Here is a 21,401-nt window from a genome sequence, read left to right as displayed (position 1 = left end):
CCACAAATTAGACTTTTCTTGCTCTAACAGATTAAACCTTTTATTTTGAACAGTTGGGAATATCGAAATCTCTGAGGGATACTGCAAGTAGATTAGCAGAACTTGGATGGCTTCACAACAAAATAAGAAAGTACACTGACCAGAGATGCTTGGACCGTGCGTTTGGTCTTGTGGGTCAGGTATGTTGGATTCATCTTGCGGTATCTATCCCTCAACAGATGCATCATCTGAGAAGGCATAGAAAAAGGTCGTGGATTAAGAAAAATATAATATGTACCTGACGTATCCAATTTTGAGACATAGGAGCAGAGGTAAGCCATTTAGCCCATTGTGTCTGCTCCCTCAGTCAATGAGATCGTATCTGATCTGATAATCCTCAACTCCGTTTTCCTGCCCTTTTCACATAACTCTTGATTCCCTTACTGATTAAAAATCTGTCCACCTCAGCCTTGAACATACTGAATGATCCAGCCACCACAATCCTCTTCAGAAAAGAATTCCACAAATTCACTAGCCTTGGAGAAGACATTTTTCCTTATAACTGTCTTAAATGCGTGACCCATTACTTTGAGATTGTGCACCCTGGCCCTAGACTCTCCCACAAGGGGAAACAACCTTTCGGCATCTATCCTATTGAGCCCTCTGAGAATTTTGTGTGTCTCAATAAGGTCACTTCATTCTTCTAAACTCCAAAGAGTACAAGCCCAACCTACTTAACTTCTCATAAGAAAACTCATCCACGCTCAGATTAATCTATTGAACTTTCCCTGGACTGTCTCCAATGCCAGTATATCTTTCATAGAATCATAGAGTCATAAAATCCTACAGGGCAGAAGAGGGCCATTTTGGTCTATCAAGTCTGCACTGACCACAATCCCATCCAGGCCCTATCCCCATAACCCTATGCATTTACCCTACCCAGTCTTCCCTGACTAAAGAGACAATCTAGTATGGTCAATCCACCTAACCCGCACATCTTTGGACTGTGGGAGGAAACCTGAGCATCCAGAGGAAACCCACGCAGACACAAGAAGAATGTGCAAACTCCACACAGACTGTGAGCCAAGCTGGGAACTGAACCTGGGTCACTGGTGCTGTGAGGCAGCAGTGCCACTGTGTCCGCTACGACTCTCACCAACTTATATAGCTGCACCATAGGAAGCATACTTTCTGAATGTACCACAGCTTGTATGGCTCCTGCTCTGTCCAAGACCACAAGAAACTACAAAGGGTCGTGAACGAAGCCCAGTCCATCAATCAAACTAGCCTCCCTCCCATTGACACTGTCTACATTTCCCATTGCCTCAGAAAAGCAGCCAGCATAATTAAGGATCCCACGCATTCCGGACATTCTCTCTTCCACCTAATTCTGTCAGGAAAAAGATACACAAGTCTAAGGATACATCCCAACTGACTCAAGAATGGCTTCTTCTGTGATGCCATCAGACTTTTGAATGGACCTACCTCACGTTAAGTTGATTTTTCTTTACACCCTAGCTATAAGTGTAACGCTGCATTCTGCATCCCCTCCTCTCCTTCCCTATGAACGGTGTGCTTTATCTGTATAATGCACAAGAAACAACACTTTTCACTATATACCAATACATGCGACAATAATGAATCAAATCAAAACTGTATACGGTTTCTGGGCACAGTCTAACTAGTGCCTTACATAATTTGAGCAAGGCTTCCCTACTTTTATACTCCATTCCCTTTGAACATAGAACACTACAGCACAAACCGGCCTTTTGGCCCACAAGTTGCACTGATCATATCCATACTTACCAGGCCTATCAATAACTCTCATTCCCATTAAATCCTATGCACTCATCCAGAAGTTTCTTAAAAGACCCCAGCGAGTTCACCTCTGCCACCGCTGACGGCAGCCGATTCCACTCACTCACCACCCTCTGAGTGAAAAACTTACCCCTGACATCTCCTCTGTACCTGCTCCCCAGCACCTTAAACCTGTGTCCTCTTATAGCGACCATTTCAGCCCTGGGAAATAGCCTCCGAGAATCCACCCTATCTGTACCTCTCAACATTTTATAAACCTCTTATCAGGTCGCCTCTCAATCTTCATCTCTCCAGGGAGAAGAGACCGAGCTCCCTCAACCTACTTTCATAAGGCATGTCTCCCAGTCCAGGCAAAATCCTTGTAAATCTCCTCTTCGCCCTCTCAGTAGTTTCCACATCCTTCTTGTAGTGAGGCGACCAGAACTGCACGCAGTACTCCAAGTGGGGCCTGACAAGTGTCTTATAAAGTTGCAGCGTTACCTCCCGACTCCTAAACTCAATCCCTCGATTAATGAAGGCTAGCACATCATACGCCACATCCTCCACCTGTGAGGCCGATTTAAGAGTCCTATGGACCCGGACCCCGAGGTCCTTCTGCTTCTCTAGACTGCTAAGACTCCTACCCTTGATATTGTACTTCTTCATCCCATTGGACCTGCCAAAATGGACCACTACATGTTTATCCGCGTTGAAGTCCATCTGCCACTTCTCCGCCCAGCCTTGCATCCTATCTATGTCTCGCTGCAAGATTGAAATAAAGGCCAACGTTCCATTTGCCTCCCTATTATCTGCTGAACTTGCATGCTAGCTTTTTGTGATTTCTGCACAAGGACCCCCAAATCCCTCTATGCTGCAGCTTTCTGCAGTCTTTCTCTAGTTAAATAATAATCAGCTCCTTTATTCTGCCAGCCAAATGCATAACTTCACATTTTCCTGCATTATATTCCATCTGTAGAATTTGAATTCACTAAAAAAAATTTGGAATTAAGACTCCACTGATGACCCTGAGATCATTACTGATTGTTGCAAAAAACCCATCTTGGGTTGTATCACTATCAAGCTGTGATACAACCAGAAAGAATGCTTTCTATGGTGCACCTGTATAAGTTGGTGAGAGTTGTAGTGGACAGTAGCACTGCTGCCTCACAGTGCCAGTGACCCTGGTTTGATTGTCAGCTTGGATCACAGTTTGTGTGGAATTTGCACATTCTCCCCATGTCTGCATGGGTTTCCTCTGGATGCTTCAATTTCCTCCCACACTCCAAAGATGTGCGGGTTATGTGAGTTGGCCATACTAGATTGTCTCTTAGTCAGGAGGGATTGGCTTGGTAAATGTATGGGGTTATGGGCTTAGGGTCTGGGTGGGATTGTAGTCAGTGCAGACTTGATGGGCCGAATAGTTCATTAATGACCTTCAGGGAAGGAAGCCTGCCATCCTTACCCAGTCTGGCCTACATGTGGCTCCAGAGCCGCAGCAATGTGATTGACTCTCAACCCTTGGGCAACTAGGGATGGGCAATAAATGCTTTCCAGACAGCGATGCCCATGTCCCATGACTGAATAAAAAAAACTGCCAAGATTTTGCAAACTCACTTAACCGGTCTATGTCCCTCCATAGACTTGGTGTTATCCTCGCCACTTGCTTTCCCACCTATTTTTGTGTCATACTCACACTTGGTAATGGTATATTCACTTCCCTGATCCAAGCCGATAATATATATTGTAAATAATTGTGGCCCCAGCACTGATCCCTGGGGCACTCCATTAATTACAGGTTGCCATTATGAAAATGTTCCTCCTATTCCAACTCACTGTCTTCTATTAGTTTGCCAATCCTCTATCCATGATACTGTATTACCTCTGACACCATGGGCTCTTAGCTTATTAAGTAGCCTTTTATCTGGCGCCTAATCAAACGCTTTTTGGAAATCCAAATATATTACATCTACTAGTTCCCCTTTGTCTATCTTACTCATTGCCACCTCAAAGAATTCTAATTTAATTTGTCAGGCATGATTTTTGCTTGATGAACTATGCTGACACTGCTTGATTGTATTATGTGATTCTAACTGTTCTGCTATTGCATCCTTTAAAATGGACTTTAGCGTTCTCCCAATGACAAATGTTAAGCTAACTGGCCCATAGTTAAAAAAACTGAAAATGCAAGGTAAGCCCAGCAGGTCTGGCAGCATCTTTGGAGGGAGAAACAGAGTCAATATTTCCAGTCCATATGAGCCTTCTATTGAACTGGCCTATAGTTATCTATTTATTGTCTCCCTCCCTTTTTGAATATAGGTGTTACATTGGCAGTTTTGCAATCCTCTGGGTCTTTCCAGAATTTGAGGATTCTTGGAAGATTTCTCCTAGTGTGTCCACTATCTTTGTAGTTACTACTTTTAATACCTTGAGATGTAACCCATCAGGTCCAGGGGACTTCATTCCTTTAGCACTATTAGTTTTCCCTAGTACTTGTTCTCCAATGATAGCTATTGTATTTATTTACTCCCCTTGACTATTTTGTGAGCCTGGTTTCCAGATCCTCATTGATTGGTATTTAGATCTGTTCTCCTTCACTACCATCCCCTAGCCCAGTCTCTGTGTGGGAAGGATATTTCCATAGCTGGTAACTTATTCACTCTTTAAATAAATTATTTGAAATTTATTTTAAATATTCCACTTATTTACTTTTGGTGTCCAGTTTGTTTTATTGATATGGTGTTTTTTTGAATGCATTAATGTTCTTTTCAAATCTGTGTAATTTTGGATAAGTTTCAGTCTCTTTACGGATCATTCACTAATGCATAAATATTCACTATCAGTAATTAGTAAACCAATTCATACTGTATATTGACAGAAAAATGAGGTTTTTTTAATCCTTTTCAGCCTCTTTTTAATTATTCCTGCAGAGTTTCTGTGCTTCCTTGCATCAGGAGTTGAAGGAATATTACAGGTTGCTGTCTGTTTTGCATTCTCAGGTAAAAGAGATTTTACTCCTCTAATACTTACCCAACTACTCATATCTCGAAGCTGCTCGTTTAAAGTTGGGTGGATCAGTTCCGTTGTGTGTTTCTCTTGGCAGCAAAACCTCCTTACTTGTGTTCAAAACTATATAGTAGTCCTAGCTGGTAAACCTAAATAATCTAACTTTAAACCTGTCATTGAAATTTGAAACATATCTAGTCCAGTGTTTTCTGTCTGATGATTCCATTCTTAGATTTCAATTTAGAATTTTGTTTTTTAAATGGCAGGCATGCTTTTGTTGTGAAAGTTGATCATGTCAGTGGTACAAAATTGTTAAAAATTAGAACAAGGTGACGTTAGTGAACTTGATGGGTTTTCTCAACAATGGGTTCAGTCATCATTTCAGTTCCAGGTGTTTTGTCATTAAATTGGTCATGTTGGGATTTGAACCTGGGTCCCTGTGTTGGATTACCAACACAGCAACAATACCACCGTGCCACAGTCTCCCCTGTCCAGATGAAGCACAAATGTTCCTATATCAGCCATTTGAATGCAACATGAAGCGATAAAGAAACAAGTCGGCACAGTGATTAGCACTGTTGCCTCACAGCGCCAGAGACTTAGGTTCGATTCCTGGCTTGGGTCATTGTCTGTGTGGAGTTTGTATGTTCTCCCTTTGTCTGCATGGGTTTCCACTGGGTACCCTGGTTTCCTCCCACAGTCCAAAGATGTGCAGGTAGGTGGATTTGACAAGCTTAGTGTCAGGGGCTAGTTGGTAAATGCATGGCGTTATGGGGGTAGGGTGTGGGTGGGATTGTGGTTGGTGCAGACTTGATGGGACGAATGGCCTCCTTCTGCACTGTGGGATTCTATGAAGTCAGCAAAAAAACTCATACAACAATATGGGGGGAGAGATTATGATGTAAAGTTGTTAAATTCAATATTGGGCCCAGAAGGCTGTACAGTGAGGAAATGAAAAATGAGGTGCTACTCTCTGAGCTTGTCTTGAACTTCATTGGAACACTTCAGCAAGCCATGGACAGAAAGGTCAGTCAGGGAGTAAGGTGGAGGATTGAAATAACGAGTGACAGGAAGCTCAGCATCATGTTTGTGTATCGAATGAAAGGGTACCACAAATCTATTGTCCAATTTGCATTTGAACATAAGAACATAAGAACATAAGAAATAGGAGCAGGAGTAGGCCATCTGGCCCTTCGAGCCTGCCCCGCCATTCAATAAGATCATGGCTGATCTGTCGTGGCTCAGTTCCACTTTCCCGCCCTCTCCCCATAACCCTTAATCCCTTCTCTTATCAAAAACCCATCAACCCGCTTCTTAAAAATATTTAGCGAGGCAGCCTCCACCACTTCAACGGGCAGAGAATTCCAGAGATTCACCACCCTTTGAGTGAAGAAGTTCCTCCTCAACTCCGTTCTGAACCGCCCCCCCTTTATCTTGAGGCTGTGCCCCCTAGTCCTACTGTCTTTTTTGAGCGGGAAGAGTCTTTCCACCTCTATCCTATCCATCCCATTCATCATCTTATACGTCTCAATGAGATCTCCCCTCATTCTTCTAAACTCTAACGAGTACAAGCCTAGTTTATTCAGCCTCTCCTCATAGCTCAACCCCCTCAACTCCGGTATCAGCCTAGTAAACCTCCTCTGCACTCCCTCCAAGGCCAAAATATCCTTGCGCAGGTGCGGCGCCCAAAACTGCACACAGTACTCCAGCTGCGGCCTCACCAATGCCCTATACAGCTGCAGCAAGACCTCCCTACTTTTATATTCAATCCCCCTCGCTATGAAGGCCAGCATCCCATTCGCCTTCCTGACCACCTGCTGCACCTGCAGGCTGGGTTTTTGCGACTCATGCACAAGGACCCCGAGGTCCCTCTGCACCGTCGCCTGCTGCAGTTTTTCGCCACGTAAGTAATAGTCCTTCCTACCATTCTTCCTACCAAAGTGGACCACCTCACACTTGCCAACATTAAATTCCATTTGCCATTTCCTGGCCCATTCGCCCAGCCTATCTAGATCCTTCTGCAGACTCTCCACACCCTCCGCACAATTTGCCTTTCCCCCAATCTTGGTGTCATCAGCAAATTTCGACACCCTACACTCGGTTCCCTCCTCCAGATCATCTGTATAAATGGTAAATAGCTGAGGCCCCAGCACCGACCCCTGGGGCACCCCACTAGTCACCAACCGCCAATCCGAATAGCACCCATTGACCCCCACTCTCTGCCTCCTATTTGACAACCAATCCTCTATCCACGCTAACACCCTACCCCCAACTCCATGTCCTCTGACCTTCTGCAGTAACCTCTTGTGAGGTACCTTATCAAACGCCTTCTGAAAATCCAGAAAGACCACATCCACCGGCTCTCCTCTATCCACCGCCCTAGACACATCCTCATAGAACTCCAGTAAATTTGTCAGACACGACTTCCCTTTAATGAAACCGTGTTGCGTCTGCCCTATCAAGCAATTCCCCTCAAGATGCCTCGCAATTTCCTCCTTAATGACGGATTCTAACATTTTACCTACCACAGACGTTAAACTAACCGGCCTGTAATTCCCCGCCTTTTGCCTGGCACCCTTCTTAAACAACGGCGTAACATTAGCCGTTTTCCAATCCTCCAGCACTTCCCCGGAATCCAGCGACGTCTGGAAAATAACCACCAAGGCATCCACTATCACCTCCGCCATTTCTTTCAGAACCCTCGGATGCATTCCATCCGGTCCTGGGGACTTGTCCACAATCAGCCCCTCCAGTCTGTTGCGCACCACCTCTCTAGTAACAGTAATGTCATTAAGACCCTCCAGTCCTACCACCTTTCCATCGCTAACACCCGGCAAATTATTCACGTCCTCCTCCGTGAAGACAGAAACAAAAAAGTTATTCAAGACCTTAGCCATATCCCCATCCCCTACCACTAGGTCCCCTTTCTCATCCGCTAAGGGACCAACGTTCACCCTAGCCAGCCTCTTCCTTTTTATATATTTATAAAAACTCTTGCTATCCTTTTTTATATTAAGCGCTAGCCCAGCTTCATAGCTTCTACCCTCCTTTATCAACTTTTTTGTCAATCTTTGTTGACATTTAAACCTCTCCCAATCCTCTTCTCGCCCACTGCTCTTAGCTACTCTAAATTCCTCCGCTTTTAATTTAACACTTTCCTTCACCTCCTTCGTTATCCACGGCTTATTACCTCTCTTCCTACTGTCCTTTTTAACCATCGGAATAAATTTCTGCTGAGCACCAAGAAAGATCTCCTTAAAGATCCTCCACTGCTCCTCAGCAGACCTACCTTCCAACGCGCTCCCCCAGTCCACATTCGCCAATTCTTCTCTCATCCTACCATACTCCCCTCTATTCAAACAAAGGACACGTGTCCGGGAACCCACTTTCTCCTCCTCCATCTGCAACAGAAACTCCACCATACAATGATCACTCTCTCCAAGAGGATCCTTCACCTCAAGGTCCCTAATTCTACCCGCCTCATTACATAGCACCAGATCCAAGATAGCTCGCTCCCTCGTCGGCTCCAACACACACTGTTCCAGGAAACTATCCCGGCAGCATTCCAAGAACTCCTCCTCGAGCCCACCTCGTCCAACATGGGTCGACCAATCAATATGCAGATTGAAATCCCCCATAACTACTGCCGTCCCATTCCTGCACGCCGCACTTATTTGCGCGTTAACAGCCCGCCCCACCTCCAGATCATTATTCGGGGGCCTATAGACGACACCCACCAGCGTCTTCCTCCCTTTGCTGTTCCTAATCTCCACCCACAACGATTCCACTTTCTGCTCTTTGGCTCCGATATCATCCCTTGCTACCACCTTGATGCTGTCCTTAATCAGCAGAGCTACGCCACCCCCTCTTTCCTCCTGCCTATCCTTCCTAAACACTTGATAGCCCTGTACATTCATCTCCCAGTCCCTGTCACCTTGCAGCCACGTCTCTGTAATGGCCACCAGATCGTATCCATTTGTGTCGATCTGCGCCACCAGCTCATCCACTTTATTCCGAATGCTTCGTGCATTCAGATAAAGTGCTTTCATCCCAGCCTTCTTCTGGACCCTATTTGCCGTAACGCCACCACTTGGGACATCCTCAGCCTCTTCCCTTACCTGTACCCTATCCTTAACTGTAGACCTCCTAACATCACCTACCCTCGCACCCTCCCCCCCCCTAATTAGTTTAAAGCCCTGTCTACAGTCCTCTTTACTCGATTCGCCAGCACTCTGGTCCCAGCACGATTCAGACCAACCCCATCCCGCCCGAACAAGTCCCACCTACCCCAATACTGGTGCCAATGCCCCATAAATTCGAACCCATTCCTCCCACACCAATCTCTGAGCCACCCATTCACTTCCTTTATCCTGTCAACCCTACGCCCGTCTGCACTCGGTTCAGGCAGTAGCCCAGAGAAGACCACCTTGTCGGTTCTACTTTTTAATTCCATTCCCAGCTTCTCATACTCCCTCCCCAGATCCTCAGTCCGCACTTTGCCTACGTCGCTGGCACCCACATGTACCACCACAACTGGGTTCTCACCCTCCCACTCCAGATTCCTCTGCAGCCCAGCTGCGACATCCTGTACCCGAGCACCAGGCAGACAACACACCCTTCTGTGCACTTTGTCATTGTGACAAAGGACAGTGTCAATACCCTTCACCCCACTATCCCCAATCACTACTACGTTCCTTTTCCCCTTCTCTTTGCCTATGTCCTGCTGCATCACTGTACCGTGTGCAGTTTGCTCACCAACCTCACCTGCCTCGTCCTCTTCCAGAGTGGAAGCAAGAACCTCAAACCTGTTATGCAGATTAAGAGGCTGAGGCCTCCGCTCCTCACCCCCCTTCCTCCTCCCAGCAGCCCCCTTTTGTTCCTGACCCTTATTTGATCTTCCCAGTCTAGAGGAGAATATATTATGAGCAGCAATTGCAATATACTAGGCTGAAAGAAGCTTATTAATTTGAACATGTTTGTATCACATAAAACTGAAGAGATCAAGAGTGCCTGCAAAGAATGCCCAAATTGCAGTTCTACCATGGGTCTAACATCCATTGTTCAATTTTTTGGATGCATACACCAGCAAGGCTTTCAAGGATCATGTTCTCACCAAACGGAATATCTGGATGTTTGACAGAGAATGAACCTCCACAGAGAGTATTAATATGCATGCCGTGGGGTTTGATGTTCTGTGTGGTTTTGTCGTTATAGCACGAGATGCAGTTAATGTACAAACTGTCATCAGATCATTCAAAAAATGAATTATCCAGTTTGTTGAATGAAGAGAAAACTGATTTGTTGCAGAAAGGTGATTCTAAAACCTAAAGCACCTTGATCCAGAGTAGGATAGTTCCAATGGTACCATAACCAAAGTGATTCAGGATTAATTGTTTGCATCAGGTGCTGAAGATGATAAATTTGACTTTTTTAATTGTTTTCATTGTGGTTAAAGTTATCCTTGTACAATTAATTCTTTCAGTAAAACATGTCACATAGCTTTAATTTGGATTGCTAAGTTTTTCATCTTTCAAAATGGCAACTATTTACAGGATAAAATAGCATGAGGAGAGTGGTGCTTACACTTAAACTTTACCCCTCTCACCTTGAGCCTATAACTGAGACTTCCAGTCTGCGAAAAAGCCTCTGGCTATCCACCCCATCTATGCCTCTCATAATTTTGTAGACTTCTATAAGGTCTACAAAACATGGAGAGTGGTGCTTACACAGGATAAAAGCGTATGAGGAGAGTAGCAGTGACACAGGATAAAAGAGGGTGAATATTTTCCAAATTAAAAAGCTAAAAACCAGGTGAAAATCTTTTTAAAAAACTAAGTAAATAACATGGGAATGGAGTGCCAGGTGATGTGTTATACCTGTTGTGGGAACGGGGGGACCCCATAGTGGTTCCTACTTATTTTAATGTTGGTTGCTCGAGGAATTGCAGCTCAGAGTTAATGAGGTGGAGTTGGAGCTTCAGACACTGCAACATATCAGAGAGGGGGAGAGGTACTTGGACACTGTTACAGGTGGGAGTCACACCCATGAGATTAATTATCAGGGACAGAGGGTGTGACTGAGAGTGAGGCAGGTAGAGAGATCCATAGTGCTGTAGGGGCCTCAGCCCTTGTCCCTATCCAACAGATAGAAGATTCTTGCTCGTTTCTAGCCAGCATGGTAGCACAGTGTTTAGCACTGCTGCCTCACAGCGCCAGAGTCCTGGCTTCTGTTCCCGGCTTGGGTCACTGTTTGTGTGAAGTTTGCACGTTCTCCCATTGTCTGCATGGGTTTCCTCAGGGTGCTCTGGTTTCATCCCATAGTCTGAAAGACATGCTGGTTAGGTGCTTTGGCCATGTAAAATTCTCCCTCAATGTATCCAAACATGCTGGAGTGTGGCAACTCGGGGATTCTCACAGTAACTTCATTGTAGTGTTAGTGTAAGCCTACTTGTGACTAATAAATAAACTTTAACTTCTAACTTTAACTTTGAGTGAGGGAATTGTAGAAAAGAGGAGCAAACTGACAACAGCACCTTGGTTAAGGAAACCAAGTTGGGGGAGAAAAGACAAATGTAGTTGTAGTTGGGAGTAGTGTAGTCAGGACTAGACATTTTTCTCTATAGCCAGAATTAAGCGTTTCAAAGGCTGTGTTGCCTGCCTGGTAAAAAGTCTGACAACACCAGGTTTAAGTCCAACCGATTTATTTGATAGTAAACTCACTAACTTTCGAGGGGTTTCCCTCTTCTTCAGGTGAATGGAGAGTTCTGGCCTCAGACAGAGCATATAAAGCACAGACAGTTTACAGATTACTGATTAGAATGCGAATCTTTACACCTAACCTGCACTCTCTGTAACCCCCGTGACTTGCCTGGGTTTGCAAAACCTCACTTACTGTACTGTCTGGAGACAATACACATCTCTTTAACCTGTAATCAGTGCTCCTTCCACTCACATTGTCAGCCACTTTAGGACTTGAGCAGCAGGTTAGGTGTAAAGATTCGCATTCTAATCAGTAATCTGTAAACTGTCTGTGCTTTATATGCTCTGTCTGAGGCCAGAACTCTCCATTCACCTGAAGAAGAGGGAAAACCCTCGAAAGCTAGTGAGTTTACTATCAAATAAATCGGTTGGACTTAAACCTGGTGTTGTCAGACTTTTTTTACTGTGTTTACCCCAGTCCAACGCTGGCATATCCACATCTTGCCTGCCTGGTGCCAGGGTTCAGGACATCTGCTTTGGGTTGGAGAGGAACTTGTGGTGGGAGGGGAAGGATCCAGTAGTTGTGGTCCATGTATGCACCAATAACATTGGTAGAATGAGGAAAGAGGTTCTGTGAAGGCACTTGAGGAATTAGGCACTAAATTAAAGAACAGAACCTACAAGATTCAGTTAGGGTGCTTGAGAGTTATAAGTTGGCCAGGAAGGACCTAAAGACAGAGCTAAGAAGAGTCAGGAGGGAACATGAGAAGTCTTTGTCAGGTAGGATCAAGGAAATCCCTAAAGCTTTCTATAGGTATGTCAGGAATAAAAGAATGACTAGGGTAAGATTAGGGCCAGCCAAGGACAGCAATGGGAAGTTGTGCATGAAGTCCGAAGTGATAGGAGAGGTGCTTAATGAATATTTTTCGTCAGTATTCACATAGGTAAAAGACAGTGTTGTTGAGGAGAATACTGAGGTACAGGGTATTAGACTAGACGGGATTGAGGTTCGTAAGGAAGAGGTGTTAGCAATTCTGGAAAGTATGAAAATAGATAAGTCCCCTGGGCCGGATGGGATTTAACCTTGGATTCTCTGTGAGGCTAGAGTGGAGATTGCAGAGCCTTTGGCTTTGACCTTTAGGTCGTCGTTGTCTACAGGAATAGTACCAGAAGACTGGAGGATAGCAAATGTTGTCCCCTTGTTCAAGAAGGGTAGTAGAGACAATCCTGGTAATTATAGATCAGTGAGCCTTACTTCTGTTGTGGGCAAAGTTTTGGAAAGGATTATAAGAGATAGGATTCATAATCATCTAGAAAGGAATAATTTCATTAGGGATAGTCAACGTGGTTAGGTCGTGCTTCACAAACCTTATTGAATTCTTTGAGACAGTGACAAGGAGGGATGAGGGTAAAGCAGTAGATGTGATGTATATGGATTTTAGTAAAGTGTTTGATAAGGTTCCCCACGGTAAGCTATTGCAGAAAACACAGAGGCTTGGGATTGAGGGTGATTTTGTGGTTTGAATCAGAAATTGGCTAGCTGTAAGAAGACAGAGGGTGGTGGTTGATGGGAAATGTTCATCCTGGAGTTCAGTTGCTAGTGGTGTACCGCAAGGATCTATTTTGGGGCCACTGCTGTTTGTCATTTTTATAAATGACCTGGATGAGGGTGTAGAAGGCTGGGTTAGTAAATTTGCGGATGACACTAAAGTCATTGGAGTTGTGGACAGTGCAGAAGGATGTTGCAGGTTACAGAGGGACATAGATAAACTACAGAGCTGGGCTGAGCAGTGGCAAATGGTGTTTAATGCAGAAAAGTGTGAAGTGACTCACTTTGGAAGGAGTTCCAAGAATACAGAAAACTGGGCTAATGGTAAGTTACTTGGTAGTGTGGACGAGCAGAGAGATCTTGGTGTCCATGTGTATAGATCCCTGAAAGTTGGCACCCAGGTTGATAGGGTTGTTAAGAAGATGTACAGTGTGTTAGCTTTTATTGGTAGCGGGATTGAGTTTAGGAGCCATAAGGTCATGTTGCAGCTGTACAAAATTCTGGTGCGGCCGCACTTGGAGTTCTGATAGTCACATTATAGGAAGGATGTGGAAGCATTGGAAAGGGTGCAGAGGAGATTTACCAGGATGTTGCCTGATATGGTGGGAAGGTCTTATGAGGAAAGGCTGAGGAACTTGAGGCTGTTTTCATTTGAGAGAAGAAGGTTAAAAGGTGACTTAATAGAGGTGTGTAAGATGATCAGAGGATTAGATAGGGTGGACAGTGAGAGCCTTTTCCCTCGGATGGAGATGGCTAACACAAGGGACATAGCTTTAAATTGAGGGGTGATAGATATAGGACAGATGTCAGAGGTAGGTTCTTTACTCAGAGAGTAGTAAGAGCGTGGAATGCCCTGCCTGCAACAGTAGTGGACTCGCCAACTTTAAGGACATTCAAATGGTTACTAGATAAACATATGGATGATATTGGAATAGTGTAGGTTAGATGGGGTTTAGATTGGTTTCACTGGTCAGTGCAACATTGAGGGCTGAAGGGCCTGTACTGCGCTGTAGTGTTCTATGTTCTAAGATTATAATCACTGGATTATTACTGGAGCCATGTGTAAATTGACAAGAGGTATATAAATCAGTTCAAAGACTGATGTAGGAAAAGTGGGTTTTGGTCTGTAGGTCACTGGCATTAGTACTGGTGAAAGTGAGGGCTGTACTGTTGAGGCAGCTACATCTGAACCATGCTGGGACCAGTGTTCTTCCAGATCGTTTAACTAAGGAAATAGATGAGCTTTAAACTAAAGAGTGAAGGTGAGGTTTCAGTTGTTTGGAAAATTAGGGAGTGAAAGTAAAAGATAAGAGTGCAGGTTAGTGATCAGTTTGAGTATCAACAGAAAATTACGGGTAGGGACAGAGAATATGGACATTACATCAAGGACTCATACAACAGCCCTAAATATGAGGGGGGAAGGTTCCAAGAATGGAAGGTTTAAAGAATCAGGGGCATATGAAAGAGTGGTGGCACAGGATAGTGAGGGGGGGACTTGACTGTCGTAGTGTAATAGGATGTTGAGATGCTGGCGTTGGACTGGGGTAAACACAATAAGAAGTCTCACAATATCAGGTTAAAGTCCAACAGGTTTATTTGGTAGCAAACACCACTAGCTTTCGGAGCTCTGCCCTTCCGTCAGGTGAGTGGGGAGTTCCGATCACAAACAGAGCATATTAACAGCACACACTCAGGTTACAGAATACTGATTAGAATGTGAGTTTTTATAGCCTTCACGACACACGACAGCGCAGAGTCGCTGAGCAGAGACTGATAGCCAAGTTCCGCACACATGAGGACAGGCTCAACTGGATATTATGTTCATGTCACACGATTTGTAACCCCCGTGACTTGCCTGGGCTTGCAACAACTTACTGTCCTGTCTGGAGACAATACACATCTCTTTTAACTTATGTTTAATGCTATCTCCACTCACATTGTCTGCACCTTTAAGACTTGATTTGCTGTAAAGACTCTCATTCTAATCATTATTCTGTAAATTGAAATTGTGTCTTTATATGCCCTGTTTGTGATCAAAACTCCCCACTCACCTGATGAAGGGGCAGAGCCCCGAAAGCTAGTGGCGTTGGCTACCAAATAACCTGATGGACTTTAACCTGGTGTTGTGAGACTTCTTATAGTGTGACAGGCCAGGGCAGGAAACATAAACAAAAATATGTAATACAGAGCAAATCCAGAGTTGGAAAGAACTGTAAAAATCAAAGCATGAAGCATTTGCAATAAGGTAGATGAGTTGATAGTAGACATTGCAACATTTGAGAATGATGTATTCGCTATTACAGAAATGTGCTCAACATTCCAGAATATACAATGTTCCAATACAACAGTCCAAAGGGGAAAGGTGGGATAGTGTTGTTAATCAAGGAAGGTTTCAGAGCAGCACTGAGTCATGATATAAATTAGGTACAGAGGAGATGTCAGGGGTAAGTTTTTCACTCAGAGGGTGGTGGGTGAGTGGAATCGGCTGCCAGTGGTGGTGGTGGGGATGAACTCGTTGGGGTCTTTTAAGAGACTTCTGAATGAGTACATGGGATTTAATGGGATTGACGGTTATAGGTAGGCCTAGTAGGTAGTAATATAATCAGTGCAACTTGTGGGCTGAAGGGCCTGTTTGTGCTGTAGTTTTCGATGTTCTTTATAGTGGATAGCGATGTAGATTCAGTTTGTGTTGAAATCATGAATTGCAGGGGAAGGAAGACAAAGTTGGGAGTAGTCTATAGACCCCCAAAGTTTGATCTCTCAGAAAGTCAGAGCATAAATGGGGAAATAACAAAGGCACATTTGAAGGAAACTACAATTGTCACAGGAGATTTTAATCTGCATGTTGCTTGGAGAAACCAAACCAGCAAAGTTGGGTAGAAGAAGAATTTGTGGAGTGCACCAGCAATTGCTTTTTAGAGCAGCACATTGTGGAACCTATTCAGAAATAGGCTATTTTAGATGTGGTATTGTGTACTGAAGAAGGATTAACAAGGGATCTTGTGGTTAAGGATCCCTGAGCGGGTAGTGATGATGATATGATAGAATTCCAAATACAGTTTGAGAGTGAACGCTACAGGTCCATAACCAACGCCTTCGACTTAAATAAGGGCAACGACAATGGTATGAGGGAGGAGTTGTCTATAAACAAGCTAAGATACAGGTCAGTAGGTGAGCAATGGCCGTTATTCAAATAGCTGGTCCAAAATTCTCAACAGTTTATCCCAATCAAAAAGAGGGATTCCACAAGAAAGAAATGGTTAACAAAGGAGGTCAAGGATAATGTTAAATTGAAAAGTAGGATCTACAAAGTGGCACGGAATAGTGGTAGACCAGAGGACTGAGAGGTTTTTAAGATGCAGCAACAAAAGACTAAAAAGCTCATAAGAGAGAAAACTTGCATGCAGCATAAAAACAAAGAGTAAGAGTTTCTATGGATCTGTAATTAGGAAGTGGTCAGCTAGGGTCAATGTGGGACCTCTACTAAACAAGGCAGGTGAATTGATAACTGCACACAAAGAATTATATTTTTTGCATCAGTCTTCACTATGGAAGACATTGCAAATATTCCTAAAATGGGCTGATTTCAAATAACGTAGAACTTAGAAAAACCCCAATCATAAGAGATAACGTATTAAAGAAACTCAAGCAACTGAAGGCAGACAAGTTGCCATGATGTGATGAACGGCATTCTAGGGTTTTAATTCAAGGGGCTGCAGAGATAGTGGATCCATTGGTTGAAATTTTTCATACACCACTAAATTTCGGATGGTACCTAAAGATTAGAAAACAGTCAATATAACTTCCTTGTTCAAAAAGTGAAAAAGTAAGGAACTATAGGCTAGTTTGTTTAACATCTATTATTGGCAAGACGCTGGAGTCAATAATCAAAGAGAAAAAAAGTAATTTAGGAAAGTTCAATATAACCAAACCGAGTCAACATGGTTTTATGAAAGATAAATCATGTTTGACAAATCAAATTCTTTGAGGATAAGAGAGGGGAGCCTGTAAATGCAGTATATTTAGATTTCCAAAAGGCATTTGACAAAGTGTCAAATAAGGCTGGAGGATAGAATAAAAGTCCGTGGAATTCATAGAAACCCTACAGTGCAGAAAGAGGCCATTTGGCCCTATCCAGCCTGCACCGACCAGAATCCCACCTAAATCCTATCCCCATACCCCTACATATTTACCTGCTAATCCCTCTAACCTACGCATCTCAGGACTGTAAGGGGCAATTTTTTGCATGGCCTATCAACCTAACCCATACATGTTTGGACTGTGGAAGGGAACCGGAGCATCCGGAGGAAACCAATGCAGACATGAGGAGAATGTGATCCAAGCCAGGAATCGAACCAAGGTTCCTGGAGCTGTGAAGCAGCAGTGCTAACCACTGTGCTACCGTGCCGCCCTTGGAGGAAGTTGTGTTAGAATGGATTAAAAAATAGAAAAGTTGGAATATATGGATCCTTTTCAGAGTGGCAAGATGTAACTACTGGAGTATCGCAAGGATCAGATTTTTTGGCCCGCAATAGTTCACTATTTACATGTATGACCTGGAGGAAGGAACAGAATGTAAGTTTTCCACATTTAACGATGATATGAAGACAGGTGGTAGGGTATATTCTGACACAGATATTGTGACAACATTGTGCCTTTGAGAAATGTATTTTATTCATGTTTCTCTGAATGATGTTTCAAGCAGGACATAGCATTTTATTGATGCCATGTTGTCTGTAACAGGTATCCTTTATTGCTGCTGAGGCTGTATAATTGACATCATGTTTATTAATAATCCGGACTAATGCAGGGTCATGTGGTTTTTAATGTCCCTTGAGATTGCTGAGTGGAGCTTGATTAAGGATGATTGACAGGTCAGGTGATATAGCTGAGGACTTTTTTTTACAGAGCATTCCAAGTTTTTAGTTTTGTTTTAGTTGCTGGTAGAAGCTGGTGAAAGAAGGCAGTGTCTTTGTCTCTATCTCTCTCTCCAGTGGCTTTCTGAAAGTTCCAGGAAAGAGGAGCATTGGAGAATTAATCCAACATTGAAAGGACCAATTCACAGTGGGTGTTTAAAAAGCTACAAATCCAGCATCATGTGAGCATACTTGTTTCTGTGCCAAGCCTGAACTCGGATGTATGCCTATGGGATGGTGTTTAACTTGGAACAGCAGAGATAGTTAGCTGTTTGTTATACTGTGTCAAGTTTAAGTTTTATAATTGGCAAAAGTTATGCTAATTCTCTTTGTTATATTTGAACTGTGTTCTTAAATAAACTTTGATAAAAGCTTCCTAGTGGGTCACTCGAATCATACCTGGAATCATGCCCATCCATGCCAAAATCAAATATAGAACTTAGGGTTTAGGCTAACTTCACAAAACACCTTGGAGTTTCTGGCCTGAGTCTTAACAAATTTGTGATTCTGCAGCAGGATATAAATAGATTGGTTGACTGGGTAAAAACCTGGCAAATGGAGCTTAAGGGGAAGTGTGAGATCATGCAATTTGGCAGGAGGAATCAAAAGGCAGATCATTATCTAAACAGGGAGAGAGACTGCAGGTGGGTGAAATATAGGTAAATCTGGGTGTTCTAGTACATGAATCACAAAAAACTGGCAGGCAGGTCCAACAAGTGGTAAGAAGGCAAACAGCATTTTAACCTTATTGCAAAGAGGTTGGAATTTAAAAGTCGGGAGGTTCTGTTGCCGTTGTACAGAGTGTTGGTGGGCCTCACCTATGTACAATATTGGTTCCCTTACCTAACAAAAAATGTAATAACATTGGAGGTAATCCAAAGGAGAGTCACCAGACTATTTCCTGGGATCAGAGGGTTGTCCTATCAAGAGAGATTAAATAGTCTGTGTCTGTATTGGATTTTAGAATAGTGAGGGGTGACCTTATTTAAACACATAAGACTCTGAGGGAGCTTGATAGCGCAGATGGTGAGAGTCTTGAACAAGGGGCATAGCTACAAGATAAAAGGCTGGTCATTTAAACAGAGGTATGTCGAAATTTCTTCTCGTAGAGGATGCTGAACCTCTGGAATTCTCTGTCCTAAAGGGTTTAAAAGTTTGTTTATAAAGAGTCGCAGTGGGTTACATTAACACTGCAGTGAAGTTACAGTGAAAAGCCCCTAGCCGCCACATTCTGGTGCTTGTTTGAGTACACTAAGGGATAAGTTAGCATGGCCAATGCATCTAACCAGCACATCTGTGGGAGGAAACTGGAGCATCTGGAGAAATCACGCAGACACGGGTGGAATGTGAAGACGCTTCACAGACAGTGACTCAAGCAAGGAATTGAATCTGGGTCCCTGGCTCTGTGAGGCAGTAGTGCTAACCACTGTACCTCCAGGGTGGTGGAGAATGGTTCATTATAAGTATTCAAAGTGAAGGTGGGTAAATATTTGGTAGATCAAGGAATAGAGAGCAATGGGAAATGGCACAGGAAAGGGATTGAGGCTAACATAAATCAACCAACATTGTATTGAGTGAATGGTGGGGTAGGCTTGAAGGGCCTGGTGGACATCTCCTACTTCTTGTTTGTTCTTGCGTAGAGCACTCATTTACGTTTTATACTCGGTGTATAAGTCAACCCCCATTCTTGGAAAGATTTTCCATTACTTCAAAGGTCAACTTGTATGCTGTGATCTACAGTATTCCCTTCTCTGGTGTCATCACTATATATTATCTTCATGTTCAATACCATTTGCTTCTTATCAGGCAACGTCTCAGTCTATCCAGTTTCCTTTCTATTTTAATAAAAACAAAAAATGCTAGATAAACTGGCAGCATCTGTTGTGAGAACCAGAGTTAACATTTTGGATCTGAATGACCCTTCTACAGAACTTTTTCTTTTCCTTTCTACTTTGCCAACCTATTCATCGCTATTTACATTCTCCATGCAAAAGATCTTTTGCTACCAACAGATTTCAGAACTCAGCATAGAGGACAGAGTTACATTTTATATGGTGGAAAAAGTTTAATGTTTCTACCTAACAAGGCAATTCTTATAAAGTGAAACATCAGATATTTATAAGTAAGATTAAAGATGCGAGAGGTCAGAGATGCATTTTCAAGGTTTAAACCTGTGATCATTCCTTCTAAGATAATTTAAAGTGCAGCTGACAACTGGAAGATGAAAAGACTACAATGTAATCCAGTTAACTGTTTCAATGTTGGCCGAATAAAATAGTATATTAATAAAAGCCAAAATCTGCAGGTATTGGCAATCTGAAATAATAACAGAAAATGCTGTGAAAACTCAGTCAGACTGGTAGTATCTGTGGAGGGAGAAGCAAAGTTAATGTTTCTAGTTGGTTTGACCCTTCAGAGCTAAAAGGAGGAGAAATGTGATGGATTTGTATACTGTGATGGGGGTGGAGCAAAGTAAAAAATCAGCAATAGGTGGAAATGAGGAGAGATTGCAACAAAGCGGTATAGGGCACAAGCCAGAGGAAGTGTTAATGACCTTATGAAGGATCATAGAAGGAACCCATAGTGCCATACAGGTAAAACAGCGCTGTGTCAATAGGAGAGTAAAGGTCAGTGCTCTGTGAAAGCAAAGCTTAAGAACAAGTGACAGATGGGGGTGTGGAGGATTGAGGATTGGGGGTCTAATTTCCTGCAAGTAAAAGGCATGGCTATGGGTTATGCTTTTTTTTTTGCTTCCAATTTTCACCCTCTCTCATCTTCACATCAGCTATCTCTGACACTTCCCTTTCCTCCCTTGACCTCTCTGTCTCCTTTTCCAATGATTGGCCCAATTAGACTGACCTAGTCAGTCAACGAGCGGCCTAGTCTAGTTGGACCAATGAGTGGCGCAGGCTTGGAGGGCCGAAGGGCCTGTTTCCTGTACTGTATTCTTTATTGTTTGTTGTTCTTTGACCACCAATATACATTACAAACCAGCTGACCACCAATATTCATTACAAGCCACCTCGACCACAACTTCTCACATCCCAGTTTCTCCGTCTCTCCATCTGTTGCAATGACGCCACCTTTGAAAATGGCAATTCTGCCCTTTTCCCTAATTGAGGTTCCCCATTCTGTGGTTAAAAGGGCACTCAACCAGGTCTGTCCCATTATCCATACCTTTCGCCTCCATAATCCGTGATAGGATGCCTCGTCTCCATTTTTCACCCCACCGGCATCTACATTCAAAGAATCTTCTGCCATTACTGTCAACCAAGCTGCCTGCCTGAACTAAAATCCCCTACACTTCCGGGGACCATATCCCTCTATTCCCATCCGATTCATGTATTTGTCCAAACAACCCTTAAAGCTACTGTATCTGTTTCCACCACCTTCCTTGATAGCGAGTTCCAGGCACCCACTACTCTCTGTGATGCCACCACACCACACATTTTCCCCTCA

General features: G+C 43.5%; 1 protein-coding gene across 1 annotated transcript in view; it reads left to right on the top strand.

The window, feature by feature from the left end:
* Positions 1-21,401, top strand: part of tubgcp3 (tubulin gamma complex component 3) — a 130,710-nt gene that overhangs the window by 56,893 nt on the left and 52,416 nt on the right. The window contains exons 8-9 of the mRNA XM_080182694.1: positions 54-179; positions 4,704-4,772. Coding sequence (XP_080038820.1) covers positions 54-179; positions 4,704-4,772 — 195 coding nt within the window. The remainder of the gene's footprint in view (positions 1-53; positions 180-4,703; positions 4,773-21,401) is intronic.

Source organism: Carcharhinus amblyrhynchos, unplaced genomic scaffold (assembly GCF_965287045.1).
Source record: "Carcharhinus amblyrhynchos unplaced genomic scaffold, sCarAmb.v2.hapA scaffold_80, whole genome shotgun sequence".
In the NCBI taxonomy this organism is placed as follows: Eukaryota; Metazoa; Chordata; class Chondrichthyes; order Carcharhiniformes; family Carcharhinidae; genus Carcharhinus; species Carcharhinus amblyrhynchos.
Note: the sequence above shows the minus strand (reverse complement) of the source record. Positions and strands in the feature narration are given on the sequence as shown.